At 37.9% G+C, this 19,552-nt stretch overlaps 1 protein-coding gene across 1 annotated transcript in view; it reads right to left on the bottom strand.

Annotated features, from left to right (window-relative positions):
- The window catches only part of LOC104620185 (utrophin-like), a gene marked incomplete at both ends in the record, with an annotated part of 71,163 nt that extends 53,117 nt beyond the window's left edge, over window positions 1-18,046 (bottom strand). The window contains 4 exons of the mRNA XM_010286330.1: window positions 8,506-8,566; window positions 13,763-13,841; window positions 15,287-15,433; window positions 17,778-18,046. Coding sequence (XP_010284632.1) covers window positions 8,506-8,566; window positions 13,763-13,841; window positions 15,287-15,433; window positions 17,778-18,046 — 556 coding nt within the window. The remainder of the gene's footprint in view (window positions 1-8,505; window positions 8,567-13,762; window positions 13,842-15,286; window positions 15,434-17,777) is intronic.
- Between the last annotated feature and the right edge of the window lie 1,506 nt (window positions 18,047-19,552).

The following is a 19,552-nucleotide window of genomic DNA, read 5'->3' as shown; positions in this document are numbered from 1 at the left end:
ATAGAAGGTCCTTGATCCAAAGAGCTACAGAGACAAGACAGGTACCACAAAGGGGAGGCAAGCTACAAACAAAGTAAGTGCTGAGGGCCCTTCTTTACATCACCCTTTAAGATACACTAATGGAAAGCACGTATATTGCATCTCTGCATAGGGGATATGATCACCACTTCACCAGTGTGACCTTTCCAGCTCTGAGTCTGGTTTAGGTGTCCACAGTCAGCTTCTCTCTGTCATTAGGCTTAACTCTCTCTTCCATGGGTCTCATTTGTATATCTGGCACAACCACAACTTTGTGAGGTTTTTTCCATGGAAAACAAGATATGTATTTCTTATTAATACAGTAAGTACAAATCCTCTTTTCCCTCTTTCTGATTATTCCCTGGAGACAACTGAAAAGAGAAAAAAGCCCTGCACATGATTACATTTAAACAAGAGAGATTTATACAACATGCAATCAAAAAAACCACTTCTTGTTAGACCTTGATCGACTCTGAAATACTATAGTAAACCTTCCCCAATTCAGATGAACACTGAACTACTTCTTTACATTTGAACACATTTTCCTGAACTGAAACTTTTATTTGGATTCAGTTTGATAATAATCACATGAATTACGTTCATGTTTCAAATTCTGAATGAGGTGGTCAAAGTTCTGATATGCTGAACTCCAAAGCTAAGGCATACCACCAGTATCTAAATCAGTGTTTCTGCAGTTTCTAGAAAGACACTTTTAAAACAATACTATGTTTATCCTTCTCCAGAAAAGTAATTTCAAAACCAAGCAGCTTGACAATTATTTCCCTGGAAGGGGCACACCAATAAATCATCATGAAGACAGCAACAACAAAAAAGGATGTATCTGGGTTTGGTGCTGTGCCAAGGTTAAAGGCAATTGACTGTTCAACATTCTCAAAAACCCTGCTATAAAAAAACTCTACAGTATATTAGAAAGAAGAACATATACAACTTCAGTAAACAGGAACAGAAAACATAATATAATGACTTACACTGATCCACTTATTAAATAACCTCAAACCTGGTCCTGAACCTGCCCAATGTCTGCACTATCATGTTAAGTGGAATGCCATCATTATCATGTCGAACATTTAGAATTGATTTCTGTTGAAAAAACCCATTGCAACTGCCCACAGAAATGGATCTAGTATGCGATCAGTTTAATAAGACTTGTTTTAAGGAACTACTTCACTTCAACTCTCTGACCAAGAAAAAAAACAAAAAACAAAAAAACCAAAAAAAAAAAAACAAACCACAAATGAACAAAATAAAACAAAAAAGGACCATGACTGGGTATTTTACTGTCAACATTGTAAGTAAAAAAGGATTCTTAGGATTTTCTGAGAAAAGGCTCTTAATTAAAACACCTTCAAACTTCTACGTCAAAAGTAAAGGTAGGTGGCAGTACCGTGATAGAAACTTTAAATATATCTATATATAAAAATACATTTCAGTCTATTTTAAATGCTAAAATACTACTGCAGTGCAAACACTGCATGTAAATAACATGCAACTTAGCTGAGTCAAATCCTGTTTACTGCCTTTGAAGAAATTATCATGTTAAAATTACAGAATCATAGAATAGTTTGGGCTGGAAGGGACATTTAAAGGTCACCTAGTCCACCCCCCCTGCAATGAGCAGGGACAGCTTCAACTAGACCAGGTTGCTCAGAGCCCCGTCCAGCCTGACCTGGAATGTTTCCAGGGATGGGGCATCTGCCACCTCTCTGGGCAACCATACTCACTACTCGCAGTATGAAAATTTTCTTCCTTGTACCTAGTCTAAATCTACCCTCTTTCAGTTTAAAACCATTAGAATGACTTCTTAATGTAAAGTTTTGTTTGATAACAATTTCATAATATGCAGGGAATTTTATGTGAACGAAATTGATTTTCACAGGAAGAAAAAAATGGATGAGCAGATAACCTTCCTACACTACAAATAAAACTGTCAGAGAAAGGAGTCATTTTATTAGGCACTCCAAACAGGAGACAATGCAAGACAAAGTGCTTTCGGGTGATTTGGTTTGTAAAGCAGCTTTTTGAAATAAGATCCATCTTTCTCTGCTGTAGCTACAGTAGCTTTTGTGTTATTGATGCAAGACTAACGCACGCAAATCAGGCACTGAGAAATGTGTTCAGAAACTTTACAACATTGGATGGTCTTTAACAGATGAGACAGTCTCGATGAAATTAGGGGAGATGTTTCTAACCAGGATCTTGTAGAGCTCCTTTTAATGCAAGTTCATGACACAGCAACCTACTCTAAAATATGCACCACAGCAGTTACAATTGCCTGGCAGTAACTGCCCAGCGAGTAAAAGCAGACTTGGATGCTTGTCTGATACTTCATTCAATAAACACAAATAACACACAAGACATCAGACCTACAAGAACAAGGAAATTCATAAACAACAGATTATACAATTTCTTTGTATTTATTTTACATGTATATGTGAAAGATGTTTCACTGACTGAGCCACAAAAGAACTCACTCAGTGTTATTTTTTTAGTTTGTACCAAAAGACTGAGTTATTCAGAATAAGTCTCCCAGGTCTCTTCTGCCAAAACTTACTGACACAATATAAGCCACGCAGCAAAACATGCATCCATGAAGAGACTATATGACAAAACTGTCATTTAAAAAGTCTAAATGCATTTGTGTAAATAAACATTATAATCATAAAATATTCCAAATTTAAAAAACTACATATTAATGAAGTGCTCTAAAGCTTAAATGACAAACATTTACCCTTACAATCTGTTTCTTCTCCATCATGTTTGTTGGCAGCTTTCTAATTATAAATGGCAAAGATAATCCTTGTTAAAAACACTTCTTGGTTGTAAATAAAGAGCCGAGAAAGAGTTGGCATATCATTTAACTTATGATCTCTAGAAATAAGGGAACAGTCCTCTTGAAATGAATGGAATAAGTTGTACATCTCCAGGTGTTTCAAGCTGCCCATGGAATTGTGAAAAATAGTCAATTGTTCTTTTTTAGCTTTGTGTCTACAAGAAAGAAAACTAGAGACAGGTTTGTGGGGTTTTTATCACTTCTTAGCACAGACAAGGCCTATGCCTGTGTTGATAATCAGTGGCAAACATCACAAGAGCAACACTGAAATGGTACTCTGGCATTATGTTAAGTAGCTTTCTGATCCTGTAGTCATTTGCACAAAACATTAACTGAATCAAGATCTTTACTGATCACTAATGAATCAACAGCACTCAACTCTGACTTCGCTCTCTTGCCAAATTTCAAATGGTATAGCATCATCCTCACTTTATAAATAAGTCATGGTGCTTTACCTAGATACTGTATATTTTTTTTAAGACCATTAGAAAATACTCTTTTGTGCTGAAAAAGAGTCGGCACAATGCATTGCAAGGATAATGTATATTGGTGGAGCAATTTATATGCAGATATTTTTAAATCCCTCCAGAGAAAATGTACTACTGCATTTCCTCAATAGAAAACAAAGACCAGCACGGGATCTGGTAACTGAAGAAAGTCTCAAAAACTGAACCCTGTATTATGTCTTTCTGCAAATTATATTTTATATTCCCTTCTAAGGGAAATACTTCTTAATACTTCTAAGAATGGGGTTATGGACTTAGCTAGAATAAAAAAAAAGTTAAATTTCCCAGTTCCATTAGTTCTCTCTCTCTTCCACATATAGGCATAAACCAAAAATCAGGAAAGACTTCCCGAAGAGTCTTGAAAAAAATGGAGAAGCAGAAAGCATTTTATTCCCATGCCCCACAAAGTTGAGCATGGTATAGGAGGTGATAAAATGGGATTTTTAAGATGGTGATCATGCCAGCCTCTTTGCAGGATTACAGAAAAATAACCAGGTGACAAGGGAGTTTGATATTGATTAGTTTAATTATTATACCAAGAAATTGGTCTCCCTATGTAATGCCCTGCATGAGATTAAACTCAGGGTGACCCTTTCTGTATTACCCTTTTGTTTCTTCTGCACAGTACAAATATCTAATAATTTATTGGACTGAAAGGTACACAGCTGAAGAGCACTTAAATTACAGTTAGAAGAACAACAGTGAGAAATGCCAGGGTAATTATGTTTTCTGCACATTCCTTTCACTTCATCGTGTATTTCTCAAAGATGTTTAATGATCATATATAGCGTCTCCTTTATTGTTCTGTTTTACTTTAGAATATTTTTATTGAAGTGCTATGTAATATAGGCTTTATTTTTTTATTTTCTGTTATAGAGGCCAAGCATGTCTTATTTGTGTGATTCAAATAGTTCTAAATGAACAACAGCAGAAACCTCTCTTTATTAAATCTCAAACTTTTGCAAACCAACCTATGAATTATGTATTTAATGGCAAGTTTGCCAAATCTTTTGCCCAAACTTCACATTTTTATTATCAAAAGTGCATTAGTAAATAACTTGCCTGCTGTACTGTATCCCCCTCCATACTGCTCATTAGTTCCATTCTCTTTTATAAAGTATGAAATACAAAGCTTTTTTTTTTTTTAACAGCATCAACATTTTACTGACTCAAGTTTTCATTGATCGAGTTCTACTGTGACAGAGAAGACAGACTACAGAAATACAAAAACTTCTATCAATTGTCATTAAGAAAAAAATCAAACAGGAGGCAAAAAGGACTGAACAAAAATCACATCAACAGAGGCAAAACCATTTGGCAAATTTGGTTTACATAGTAAGAATTCAAGAGGAGAGAAGAGACAGGCTAAATCATGTGTGTAGTCCAGTTCAACCAAATATCTGCCATAGCCCAGGGCGCACACACCTTGATAAAACTGGGCTCAATGAATTATAAATCCTTCTTCCAGCCAAGCAGAATAGTCACTCCATTCCAAAATGCCCCAAACCCAGACTGCCTCTGTTTGAACTTAGGGGGCAGGGGATTTTGTACATTGGGTTTTTAATCTTTCACGTGCTTCCATTATGACCCCAGAAAGGGCATTAGTAAATAGGGTGGGGAGAACAAACTGTACTCCAAAGCCACCAAGATGGGCTGGCACACTAAGGACCTCTTTCTCTGAGACACTTCTCTCTATGCACATAAGTGCAAGTTACCTCTGGCATCAGGAAACAAAGAGAACAAATGCTGCTCATTTGAAAATACAGACATCTCGTGTAATTTTGACATTTTCCTTACACATTCATTGCTACCTAAAGTGCTCCCTCCTGCCTTCTCAGCTGCAGTTCCCTGATTTTTTTAAACTCCATTCTCCATGTGCAATAAAACTGTGAAGAGTGCAGTATTTTTTTTAAATACTCATCTTAACAGAGGTACAACTACATCATCATCTACAGCTATGTCACTTCTGAATATTTTACATTTCTCATTCAAGGACACTCCCAAAAAGCAACCAAAATGAGGTAAAGGTATGAATTTATGGTTGTCTAAGAAGAGCGTATGTTCTTATTCAGAATTAAAGTAGTCTGATTTCACTTAGCATTTATTTCCCTTTCAAACTTAATTTAAAAAAAATCATCATTTTTCAGCCACCAATCATTGAATCATACTTTTATTCTCCGTCTTCTGCTGGTTTTGTTCCTCACCCCATAAAATGAACAACTGGTACCTTAAACTTTCTCTCTGAACATATAAGCCTTGCTGTAAAAACAGTAAATATAATTGCTTTTGAGTGATAGTTACTGAGACTCATCATAACTATTCCTTCTACTCATGCTGTGTTTTACACTAAAGGCACCTCATTCAAAGACATTAGTACATTTAAACAAAAAAATAAGAAAACTAACTTAATCTTTGCCTCTTTCCCAGAATTTCTTTCTATATGAACAACCATTAAAACTTGTTGACTGTTCTCTTGAATTGCATTACAAAAGCTCATTTAATCATTCCAATCAAATAAGTTTTTGTGTCAGCATTTCCTCTCTTTAAACTATATCTAGAATTAGGGAATAGATGAAGATTTAAAAGAATATTTAAAGCTAAGAGTACTCTCCAGCCTGATTATACCAAAGTAAATGAAGTACAGAATCAGTTCTTTTCTGCTTTTATTTTCCACAGCTCTGTGTTTTATATAGCTGCTGCTGCCATCACTGAAGTTTAGATCAGTAAGCAATAAGAAATGAAGGAAACTGCCAAGGTCAGTCTGCTTGTCAGACTGTGGAGCTACCAAAATTCAATATTCCTCCTCAAGCTTTTTAAAAGTCATAAATTGTACTGATTACATGTAACATTATTCTTCTCTTTCCAGACACAAGAATCAAGACATTGTTTCAGCAGCACGTATCATGTGGAAAGTAGGGCAAGAGTACTGGAAAAGTCTTTGAGATGCAGTAGTTAATTCTGTTGACTTCATTAAAGCCATCCTCAAAATAAACCAGTGGTGTCTGCTTCTATAAAGACCTCGAACCTCAGAGAACTTGCCCTATACTTCTGCCCCTTTATCAAACTTTCTGTGCAAGACCACTCAAATAATTTCTGAGACGTGCTGGGGTTTGTTTCTCAGCCCATACCGGCTTCATTCCCTAGTCTAGCTCCAGGACAGCCAACACACTACTATGAGAGCAAGCCCACAGTATCAGTGGATACTTTGCTACCAATTTGTGTGCTTGCAGGATTGCACCTAGTGCACACAGTGGAAAGGCTCCTTCTTCTGAATTAGTCATGATCAAAAAAGATTTCTCAAAAACTGAATGGTGTCCGAGGTAGGGCAAGGGAGATGCCCAGAAATGAAAAAAAAAAAAAAAAAAAAGTATTATGAATTATGAAAAAAGGATATGCATATGAAATACTCAAGTTAATAATTTTTGCTTTGCTCAGCACAGATCAGAAGCTTTAATCTTAGTTTGTTCCACCTGTTGTGGTGGTAGGACTATCCACCCTGTCTCTATCCTCCAACTCTGAATGTACCCGGGAGCTCCAGAGACCTCTCTGCAGGCCAGCTTGCACCTGGTAAACACTCCCAACTTCAGCTACCAGCTCTGATCAGGTAGAGCAGTAATGTGAATTGCCATCTTTCAATGCCCACTAAGGACATACCCACAAGAAAAAAAAGACTGAGGGTAGTTTTCCTCTTGCGCTCTGTAGTTTGATACTTCAGCGTTTTCTTTGAATTACTGCATAGGTGTGATCATTTTAGTTGCACTGCTGCCCAAGTCAGGGCAGTCTGTGTGCCTCCACATCCAACCTCTGGCCTCTCCTTTTCCACTCGGGGCTGAGGGAGGAACCCCTCCTCCAGTGTGTCACAGCTTTCTGTTGCCTCCTGCAAAACTTTTCAGCAGAACTGCAAATACTTTTACAGAGTATCTGTAAATCTTCACAGTAGGTTTTTGCTTTTTCTAGCTACCTACCCAGACCCTTTAAAAAAATTAATCTTCATATCACAGTTTGAGAACAACCGTCACCTTGAGATGATAACAACAGGTTTGATTAACATAGTTTTACTATTACCTGCATTTCAAAGCCCTCAAGCCCTCATAAATTGTTTGAAACACGAAATGTGGCACTCAGATTTATGACAAAGCAATATGCAATAGTACAAAGCCCTCACTGATGTTCTTGCAGAATGAATTATCTGTAGGTCAAATTCATAGCCATTCTAGAGACTTAACCCCCCCCTACTTTTCCCAAACTCAAACTGATAACATTTTAACACAGATTTCCTTCAGCCTAAAATGAACTACTCTGGGTCTGGTTTACTATACACTGTGCCTTCTAAAAATTTCATTTACCTCTCTGGCAAAAAGCTATCCTTCTCTCAAAGCCGCAATCTTTGCCTTTAAATTATTGGCAAACCGTATGTAAATAAACACTGATGGAATGACAAAACCCAAGTTAAGGATTGCTCCAAGTAGAACACATCAAAATTTCTATACCTCTACAACTAAGTATTTCTTATTATTTTCAAAATAAGTATCTCAACCATTCCTCTTGGTAACCAAAGTATTTGTACAATTTTTGTCAATATTTACATTAATTTTACATTTGCATTAATATCAAGTACTATAAAAACTTCCATAAGGTAAAGAAAATGACAGAAGGAAAATCATCATGTGTCTGTTTCTGAAAGATTTTTGTAAAAAATGATGAATGGGCTCTATACATATTAGTCACCACTGTTCTGCTATAGCTTATAAACTTTGCATTTTTAAATACATTATATATACAGCTTTTTTTCCCTTTACTGTACAGTTTATACTCTGGATGAGCCACACACATAGGAACAAGCCTAGTTTGAATACTGATACTGTATTACACTGGAGCATCACTGCTGTTTCCTATGTTTGACTGGGGGTTTTAGTTAGGGTTTGTCACTGATTTCTTTTTACATATTTCTAAATTATACAGGATGCAAAGCAATCAACATAAAAATATCTAGTATATGCAGCATAACACTATGTAGAGAAACTCATGATAACATTTCTAGTTACTACTTAGCATCTATGTTTTTCTGCCAGGTTATGGTGAGAAGACCCTCTGTTATGCTTAAAGAAAAAAGAATCAAGGCAAACTTACTTGATATAATAGGGCACTTTGTTATGTGAAACAGATCTCTGCCATGGAAACTGTACTGAGGCTGAGGAAATAAAGAGAAGGTAATTATTAGAAAGCATCTGTCAAATAAAAAAAAAAACCACAGCTATCTCTATTTATTTATTTATTTTACAATTAAAACAGTTATAATAAATTAAATGGGAACAATTAAAATTTCCCAGACAACTTTCAGTAATTAGAAAATCAGCTGGAGAAAACAACAGCAATCTATCAAGATGATTCTAGGCATCTATTTGATGCCAAGCTGGAAATAAAACAAATGTGGTCATTCTAATTCAAAGAGGGATAATAAATTCTGAGCAAGCAAGCTATGCATCCAGGGAAAATGGAAACACTGGTTTTCCTACCTCCATAGAATTATTATCAGTTTAAGCTTTGAAAATAAATGCTTCCACTACTATAATTAATGCTCTGCAACAGAACAAAAAAGAGAAATATCAACCTTATTTTTATTAGTTACAACCCTTAGCTCCTATTTCCAACTCAAATTAATATTGATTAACACTGTATGACTAACAAAAAAGGCATTTAAACCTGTCTTTGCACTCTTTGCTGAACAGCGGTAATCTTTGCAGAATTTATGCAAGTCTGATACATAAACAGATATCATCCATAACACCAAGAAGCCTTCTGCACACCAAGTTGCAACAGACACAAAGTCATACATGACACTACAACTCTGCTTATCTAAAGATCCCAGGAGATAAAAGGGGAAAACATGTTCTGGCCCACAGGACTGCTGGTGCAACTTAAAAGCAGCTATTTGCTGAAGACCCAGAGGTACACATATGTCCTACCAGAAATTACCAGACTAGTGCCTGGTTAATTAGGGTTTTATCACAGAAGAAACTCACTTCACTAGATTCACTGTAGAAGCACAGATGGAAAGAACAACCAGGAATAACTGATCACCACAATGAGATGAATTTGTTCTGTACACGCATGCCAACACTTTCAAGACAGAGTGCTTACTCTTGGGTGCTAACACCCCTGTTTAAAAACCTGGTAAAATGAGACACAGCTTTGATCCACATTGGTTCTCAAGTAATTAAACTCTCAATTAACATCATTTTCTGCAAGTATGGCCCACTTAAGAGCTCATCCCTCTTTGGGAAAAAAAAAAAATCCATTTGAAAGTAACTCTTCCCTCTTCCCCTAAGACCTCTCAGGCTGCAGTGAAGACTCACAAGCCATATACTCTTCCCTCTTCCCCTAAGACCTCTCAGGCGGCAGTGAAGCCCAAAAAGCCATATAAGCCCCACACAGGCTGGTGCTGCTGCAGAGAGGGGCAGGTCTCGCCTTGCTCCCAGATGGCTGTTCCCTGAGCAGTTTAATGGCTGTGACCTCTTCCTGGACCACACAAAATGTCATGGCTCATAATTTAAAGAAACATTCATGTACTGAAAGACAGATTAACTGGAAAGAATATTTAGGAAACTACAGGAACCAAGTAAATCACATTATTCACTAGAAAAAATAGAGAAAATTCTGTATCATGATTTAAAGGAGGTAGGTAGTTACCCGGTAAAGAAAAAAAACAGTAGAGGCTAAATGCTCAAATAGAGGTAGTTAACTAAAAAATAATCCTTAAGCATTCATAAGTAAAAAAAAACCCCAAACCCCAACAAAAAAAAACAACCAGGTAGGTGAAGGTGGCCACCAGCTTTAGAGTTTCATTCTTTAGTATTGCAATTTGGCACCTATGGTGGCTCCAATACTACAACACTAATTATGTCAGCTAACTAAGAAGAAAAATCTGGCTAGAGTTTGCTTAGGTACAATTTATGTGCTATGACAGACTATAGATATTCTGCGCTGACACAGATATGGACTAAACAACATAATAAATTAAACTAGTAATTATTAAGGACCAATTCATATTCTACTTATTCGGGAACAACCTTTCTAAAACCATTGACAGTTCTCTGCTGCACGGAACTCTGCAAAGTGAAACTCCCATTCTTTTTTTAAAAATCAGTTTCTCGATGAAAACTGAACAGAGTAGTTATTGATCCTGGTACTCACGAACAGGCCTGCAGATATTGGTAAGGCTGGACATCACTCAAGAGATGCTTTGAGCAGGCCACTTGAAAACCTAGGCTATTTTTTAGGGAACATGTGGTCTCAGTGCTCTGTGGATGTTCATAGATTCTTCTAAGAAAGTGTACAAGAAACACAACAGAGACGAATGGATCTTGGCCCTTAGAAAATTAATGAATTACAGAAAAAGCAGGTTACTGTTTCTAAAGGCAGGAGACAACAAAACAATCCTTTTGCAAAGAATTATAAGGACTCTTCATCTTTATCTGTAAAATTTACTAATGAGTGAGGAAAATTTACTGATAACTTGCAAGGAGCTTACTTTCCACCCAAAAGCACTGAAAAAAAAAGAGCTGTCAAATTCGACCTAACACTAATGTGAGGGGGAAAAATAGCTCAGCAAAGAGGGGCATCATAGATTGTAGTAGTCTACTAATACTGTTTTACCTAAGCAGCCTACTGCAGGACATTTTAGGAAGGGCCAATGTCATATTTGCTAGCCTTCAAAAATATTCTGAAGCACCTTCTTCCTGATGGTCTGGGTGAATTCATATAATTGGTGTTCCAAGAACTCCAACAGCAGGATTAAACACTGCACTGTGTCTTTTTAGCAGAGAAACATTACTAGCTCTGGAGGTGAAATCACGGCTGAAATCAGGGAGCTAGACAAACTCACCTAGGCTCCCTTTCCTATGAAAGGTTGGGCCAGATGATCTTTGACGTCCCTTCCAACCTATGATTCTGTGAATCTGATGAACAGGTAGAAATACGTGTTTTGCTAGCACAAATTATTGATTAAATGACAACTGGGAGCTAGTCAGCTGAAAATGGTGTGATGGCAAGCTATAGTCTCTTGTTCAGATTTGGAGGAAGAGTAATAGGTAGGTGAGGTAAACTTAAAATAGCTGCTGTCAAATGAGCACAGATAAAAACCTCCCCTCTGGTTCAGAAGTGCAACTTTGGAGATGAAGATTTGCACAAGACATACATAATCATAATCTCAGTTTTAGGAGTTTAAGGTTATTTTATTCAGACTACCACTCCACTTGTTCCCCGCAGTCAGAAGTCATTTATGGCTGCTAAAAAGGTTTGAAAAATTTGATTTAGAATATGCACTATTTCAACCTGTCAGGATAAAACCGTCATTTTTCCAGATTTAATGATTTTTTTATTACTTTCCTTTTGAAGTTACTGTCCCTGGCTTTTACTTAACAGGCTTTACATAAAGTTGGAGGTATTAAGTTCTGCAACTCTGTCTAGTTCAAGCTCTTAAAACAGATTCTTTTTTAAAAGAAGTATTTGTTGTAGTTTGTGTGGGGAAGGAGGTTGGTTGTTTTTAACAAACAATTTATCCAGATAACTGCATATTATTTGGTTTTGCAGGACTCTCATACTTGGCTATAGCTTTTTGTGGTATCTACCAACATGCATTCTGGAAACTTTCCCTTCTTGACTTTTGTATGTAATGTAAACTGAATGTCCCCTTAAGACTGGAGAAGATGCCCAAAGCAAGGCTGAGGCATGCTGATAAGGCACTGAATAGTCTCTTTGGACATAATTCTATGAATGTTTTATGCAGCAACAAAGCCAGTTCACCACTCATTCTTGTGAATTCAATTTTTTTGTTTGTCATGCTGTAAGCCAAATCAAGGAAATGATCCAGGTCAAAGGCAAACAAAACCAGCCAACCTTGCCTGGCAGGCTTCCTGGTTTTACATGTGGACTCTTTCACTGAATCTTCCTCCCCCCGCCGCCAAGATCAGTCATCTGAACAATTGCATTGGTCCAGGTGAGGAGACATGAACAGCCTTAACAGTGACACAGGAGTGTCAGGAACTTCTCAAACCAGCTAGAGTAAGGGAAACTGCATCTTCTCTAACATTGCTTCATAGTCTGTTTTAATTACACAGACTACGCTGACTACTCTCTCAGACAGTTAGTCTGCTGTTTTTCAACAGTGCCAAAGATACCACTCTAACTATATTCTTTTTAGCAAATTATTACATAGGTGTCCTGTCCAGGTCACGGTTACCAGTCTGAGATTGGAAGGGCTACAAAGCCACTGTGGCAACACTATAAAATACTTCTAATGGGGTTTAAAAAAACAAAACAAAACAACAAAAACAAACACACATACTTTTAAAGTTGTTTGTTTGTTGTGTCAATTTAAAAAAGGACAAAGTGGCTCCAGGAATCGTTATTTTGCATAACAGCTGTAATATTTTAAATACACTGCATCTTGTTTATCATTATGTTTACTGAAAAACTAATTGTCAATTTAAAATAAGAACACAGTTGTCATGTAACTCAAGAAGAAATAAAGATTTATTTATTGTTTTAAATTATATTAGCTGTTTAGCTATTCAGTGACATACAGCACTTGAGAATCTCTGGGACAGAGCTGCTCATTTCTATGTTCACTTCTCAGCTCCCGCAATAATTTTATCTTTATTGTTGAAAACCTCAGTTAAAAACTGGAGACCTGATTTGGTTAAAACTTTGTATCACGAGCTCTGATGATGGTAGATAGGCTAGAATGTAGAAAATCAACATAGATCTTGATATCACAACCTATCTATCCGTAACAAGTCAAATGAGAACAAGGAAGCAGAACATCTGCTTTTGCACTCTTAGTATATGGGAGATTGTAGGCTTACATGTCTATAATTTTCACTAAATGGAAAAAGATGTAAGGATGGGTCTCAAGAGGAAGTGATACAGGTTTGCTTTCCCCACCCCTTTATTTGAAGTTCCAGGCATGTATGACGTGAAGCCTTTAATAAAGAAAAATCCAGGCAGCTCTTCCCAGCAAGTGTGGAAGCAAAAGGAAACTGAGGAAAGAGGTAGCAGGGGATGAGAAGATGTGGTTATGAAGACATAGAGATTCTGCAACAGCCACAGGTCAGGCCTTGTAGCAAACAGAGGATAAAGAATAAAGCAGCCAGGGGCACAACCGTAACTCATCAAGATGTTACAGTGTTCCCCGAGGGAAACACACCAGTGAGAATGTCAGTGGAGTTATGAAGATGAAACACCCCTAGAAAAACAGGGAGGTAGATAACAACATAGAAGAGGAACTTCCTGTTCCTCAAGTCATAGGGAAAACTGGAGTAAAGAACAGTCAATGTTTGAGAAAGCCGTCAGATCTCACATGCATCTATTAATTCAAAGACCTTACTGGAAAGAAAGTGCTGTGATGCAGGCCCAAAATCTCGGTGTGCCTCCTGTAGCTGTTTAAGGCGATCTTCTACAGATACCTACACATAAACACACATACACAAAATTTACGTTGCATTTACTTTGTAACACCAGAGCCATGATAATAAAAACACTTGTTTACATTCATTTTTAGTTAAATAAATTTGTCTGTGTGTCATAGCACTTATTTGACATCCAGCTATTCAAGGCTACTTTTTTCTTTCATTTGCTTGATGAAAGTCATGTTCATATCTTGCAGCGCTCTCGTGCAAGTACTGCAGCTCAGTAATGAACAACGGTAGTTTCATGGTGACTATAGCTGACTGCTGAAGTCTCTGACCTCCTCCCAACCCTTCCGTTGCCCAAATTTCCATAGTCAGCAGGTCTCAGTTTGATTGTATTGATCTCACGGTTGCCTTTGCAGCACAAAACCATTTTGGAAGATACCACTTCACTGGCTGACATGACTCCTCCCTGGTTTATTAACTGAAACTGCACTAACACACCCAGAAGCAGTTTCGCTGCTTAGTTAACTAAACTTGACACCAAAAAAATCCAAAACAAACCCATTACCAAATTACATTATGGAACGGAAGGACTGATAAGACATATTAATAGTTTTGCCTCTCAGGAGCAACTAATTCAAAACTACTAGCCCAGAAGCTGATGCCCAGGTTTTGAAAATTCAGTCCCACAACTCCCAGCAAGAGAGGCGACAGATTCTCCATCCTTCCCTCAGTTCTTTCAGACACTCAGTATCACCCTTAGAAACCAGGTAAAGAAATAAATAGCAGATGACTCACAGTAAGTATTTCCTACCAAAAAAAAAAAAAAAAAGGACTGAGAAAGTGCAAAATTTGACAAATGAACTTGAACTGATGTAAGAAACTTCATTAAACCATTCACTGTGAAACTGTGCATGAGTTTGAACTGTAATCAGGCACATTGATTTACCTTTCTCAGACCATTTAAGTACAACAATCATAACTAAGCAATATGAATCTCTCACAGCATACCCTCTTCTGTCGTATAATGTTAAATATGCTATTGCTCACATCTTGTTATAGCTCTACTAATACTGAAGTCACTTTAAGTGAAATTCCCTGCAGTAACTGAACATTCAAAATCAAAATAAAACAGCTTTCACAGGTGCTGGAAAAACAACAGAAATATGTACACCAGTTTTCAGTAACAATGATTTATGCAGTAAAAATACTGCTATAAGAAATATAAAAAAAGGCATGCAGAAATAGTTCCCACTAGTCTCCAGAGATTAATGCAGTCTCCCGAGTGAGAAAACTGCTTAAAAAAACCTTGATACGAAAAGCTTTTGGTCAAACCATAGAAGGAAAGACAGCTCCCTTTGTTGCTTCAGTACCACTGAAGTAACACCTTAAAGACAGAAATAATGAACAAATGGTAATAATGGATCTTTTAAGAGAACAGAAGAGAGTGAGAAGCATCCCTCCCCTGCCCCACTTGCTGTATACATTCAGAAGAATACCTGTAAAAGTTTCCACCGCATATTAAGATCATCCAGTTGACGAGACATTTTTAATGATGGATAAAGGTCAAGTGGAGACAGCTGACTGGACAAATCATTCACTGTTTTAACTTTCAAGTTGATGGGAGCAATTTCTTCTCTAAAAGCCTAGAACAGCAACAAGCATATATTTATGCTTAACAGACATCTGAGCAGCACAAAAACCACCGTAAACTCAAGATGGTGCTGATGTGCCCAATGTGACAGCTTATCCTAAGCAACTGCATGCAACTCTGAGTTTGCCAGCAAAGAAAGTTCACTCACTTAAATATTCTTATTAACTCCTTCATACCCATCTTTAGAGAAAAACAGTATGGAATTTACCCAAATGCCCATATCCAAATTGCACCCCTAAAACAATTTAATTAAGACTTTTAGTGCTGCCTTGTCACTTTAGAGCTTTTCTTTCCAAAAAGAAATACACAATGTTCTATCAGGAACTTTAAGAGTATATAGCCTGTCAAGTGCTCTTAAGAAAATATATGTGTTCAGTAACTACGGTTTTCCAGTATTAAGCAGCTGACAAAAATTCAATTTAAAAACTATTATTGAATTAGAAAAGCACGAAGGAAAATATCTTCTAAGGAAAAGGAGTACAATGTTTTACTGTAGAACCGTAAAGTAAAATTATTGCAATGATTAAAAATGGAAATCAAATGGAACTAAATACAGTATTAAGACAAAACTGATGCAAGTTTTGGTTACAGATACATCAAATGTCTTTCTTGCTGTGAGCAGGATTGTTCAACGCTATAAACATCTTGATTTAACATCATGAAACAAGCCAAAAACAACCAGAAAAAATATTTTCTTTGGACAATTCAATTATTTCCCTCCCTTCAAAATGTCTCTCACCAGGCCCAGGAACAGAAGGCATCTATTGGCAAGAAAGAAGCGTTTGGCTTCTGGACAGGCAACAGGCCCCTATTACTTCAGCTGATGTTTCAGTTTTTCCACAGCAATGAAAATCTAAAAGACTTTGCTTTTCTCCTTACAGAAAAAAGCCATTAAGATATGACAAATCGCTTCTTAACATGATACAAAGGGCTATTCAGCATCAACGTCTTGGTGCTTGCTTTAGTATATATAATAAAAAGTAAGAGGAGGAGGAGGAGATACATTACTCTTCTCAAATCAACAGCAGTCTGGATAAATAAATCAGCTTTGCCTTTCTTTTAAAGATCTTCATTCCATTAAACCTGATCGTAACAACAACATTTGGAGAATGAGGGTGTTTACATCGATATATGTGTAATAATGCAGTCCTGTGTTAATATCATGTGAGTTCACAGGCCATGTATACACAGAGTATTTGCAGAAAACTGGTTGCAGCCCATGGCTCTTCATTCTTCTAACACCAGCGTCCGATGCTGAACACATGGATGGTCAGGTACATGACCCAAGGGTCCTCTAATGTTTTGCATATTTATTCTTTGGCTTAAAGCTGCGAAGTTGTGTTTGTGAAACAGAAGCTTGGTGATAACTGCTAAATTTTCCTGAAACAGCAATTTCCTCTACTACATGTGCTTACCCACTTCTCCTGGAATCCCTGATATTCAGGCCCTGACTCAAGCACTGTGCTGTTTCCAGTGAGCTTTTCTGGACGATATCGGTTATCAGAAGGTATTCCTTCTCTGGGGAGCTCTGCATTGGGTCCCGACCCAAGCTATGCAGCTAAAGCAGGGGATGACTACTAGCCATAATGAGCAGCCATGCCTTGGGGTGCTGAGCCCTATATGATGGGTGGCCTGGAACCCTGGCTGCAAGAACTGGTATGCCCATGAGAACATTATACTGCAGTATGTGTTCTTCACCTTGAAATAAACCTGAAAAGAAGCCAGGCTAAAGTAAAACCAAATACAAGTTTTCACTCATACAAGCTAAAATAGACAATAGATATGTGAAGTTTGTGAAAGCTAAGGAACAGAAATTAAATCTGTCATACAGAAGTATATACATAAAGACCTCTAAATGTTTTCCTAAGGAGAAAGTTATACATGATGGCCAAACAGATCTGACAGCTCACCACTATGAAAAGAAGGGGAGCCTACTGTCATCTGCTGGGACGGTAATCGATTCCACTCACTCAAACTCCAGTGCCTAGACAAAGCTCCAAACACACCTGTGGCCTAACTATGGATTAGACAGTATTTCTAGGAGGAAAATATTTAAATCCTAGAACTCAATTATTCTTCTTTTACTGACAGTCACATTCTGTACACACCTGTAGCTTGCTGATCACATGTGCTTATGCAATCACAGCTGACACAGCAAATGTGGCACAGCACTGGACTTTCTTTGAGACCTCAGATCTAGGCTTTAAAAAGCACTTCAAACTCTACATGAGAATACAAGTATAAACTGTATACATATGTAATGTGACTAGGGGTAGAAGAATGGAGGGGTCTGACTCTCACACAGGCTAAATATTTGCCAGGAGTTCCACACTTACTGTACTTTTCTCAATGTGATCTGGTAATGAATCTATGAGCAAGTCTCCCACGGGTTTCCAGCCATTCCTCACATTTTCAGCCTCCTTCAAGTCAGCATCGAGGTCATCCATGGCACACTGCAAGTCTTTCAGTTTTTCTAATGCTTTGTCCACCTGTTTCTGCCAGATACTGGCACTGGCATTTAGGTTCTCCCATTTCTCTTTTACCTCTGATGACTGCTTACGCATAGCTTTGGCAATCCTCATGGCTTTTTCCTCAGGGGTCAATTCTGCAGAGGGAAAGAAAAGTTACAGTTTATTTTTCCTCTTACTCATTTCTAGTTAGATAGACAGTGCTCCTGAGGTACATGCTCAAGGCAGTCAGTAAGTCCAGAGTCAACTGATAGTTTATTTCAGTGAGTACAAGGTAGAAGAAAGTCCACCTTGCCTTAAGTGAAATAAACCTTAGTCACTCTCAATGACAAAATAAAGCTAGATCAAAATACAGGAAACTATTCCTGACTTCCATGTATTATGATATCTGCAAAGCAAATGCAGTTTACCGCTGATTTGTGGTAGGTTTTTTTAAGGCACAGGGGGAGGAAATAAAAGATCATTCTTCCCTGCTGGAAACTGCAATAGGGAATCTGAGGACCATTTCATGTAGAAAGAACAAGAACAGTGCTTTGTTCCTGGATAACTTTCCACCACCTTTCACCCGACCCCCAGGATGTCTCTTCTCTGCCTATTTGCTAGCAAAAACCAAGGTGCACCGAGTACTATGTGGTAAGCGGTTCTGCAGCTCTGCATCCGTTTTTCTGTGTTAACACCACAGTCCTAAAAGGCTGTTTTGAATAGGTTTTGCAAACCCAAAAATGTTTAATGAACCTGTTGACTGAAAAAGAGCCAAGCTTATGGCGAAGTATTTCTCACAAATTTCAGGCTTACGTGTTTAAATTCCACGCGACACAGCAACCATAGAAAACCCATTCATGTTAGCAAAGACCAGCTGCCACTGAATAAGCAAAGCCAAAGTGGACACACACATAATCTCAGGATGTAGTCACAGGAGATGATACTGATTATTTCAGTAAGTTGCTTATATTTAAATCCCCAGTCCCTGGTACATCTGCAAGACATCGGACAGAACTCCACACCATAGACATGCCTCAGCCCTCTTTGACAACAAGAACTGAGTCAGCTGGTGACTTATTTCTTCTCCACAACAGATGATTTCTGCAAGTCAGGTCGTCTATCAATAAGAAAACATGATGCTGCCTTTCCTGGGTCTTCAGTTTGAGACTGAGCAAGACCCAGACAGTCAGAAAGCTAAAAAGAAAACCCTAAGACATCCCCAGCAGGTCCCACTGCCTACTGCTCAGAGGGGTCTTGCTGAAAAAAGTCACAGGTAGCTTCCTTCACTAGGGAAAGTTACTTCGATAATGACAAAGAAACAGCGCCAGTGTCAGAGGAGTCCCCGTCTACATAACAACCTTGTGGTTTCTGCAGGCACAGAGGCAAGCAGAGGAAACTTCATATAACGCAGAAATCAGAGAACAAAAGAAGGGGGAGAGATGTGGCATACACTGAAACTAAGCCAAGTGGCCTCCTATTCACTCCTACATAAAACCCTTGCAAAACCCTTCCCCTGAGCTGGAAGATGGGGATGGAGAGCACAGTGTACTCCTCATAATCCAGGAGGAAGCAGTCAAGGACATGCAATATGACCTGGATACCCACAAGTCTATGGGGCCGGATGGGATCCACCCAAGAGTACTGAGAGAGCTGGCGGAGGA

The sequence above is a fragment of the Phaethon lepturus genome, unplaced genomic scaffold (genome assembly GCF_000687285.1).
Source record: "Phaethon lepturus isolate BGI_N335 unplaced genomic scaffold, ASM68728v1 scaffold10594, whole genome shotgun sequence".
NCBI lineage: Eukaryota > Metazoa > Chordata > Aves > Phaethontiformes > Phaethontidae > Phaethon > Phaethon lepturus.
Note: the sequence above shows the minus strand (reverse complement) of the source record. Positions and strands in the feature narration are given on the sequence as shown.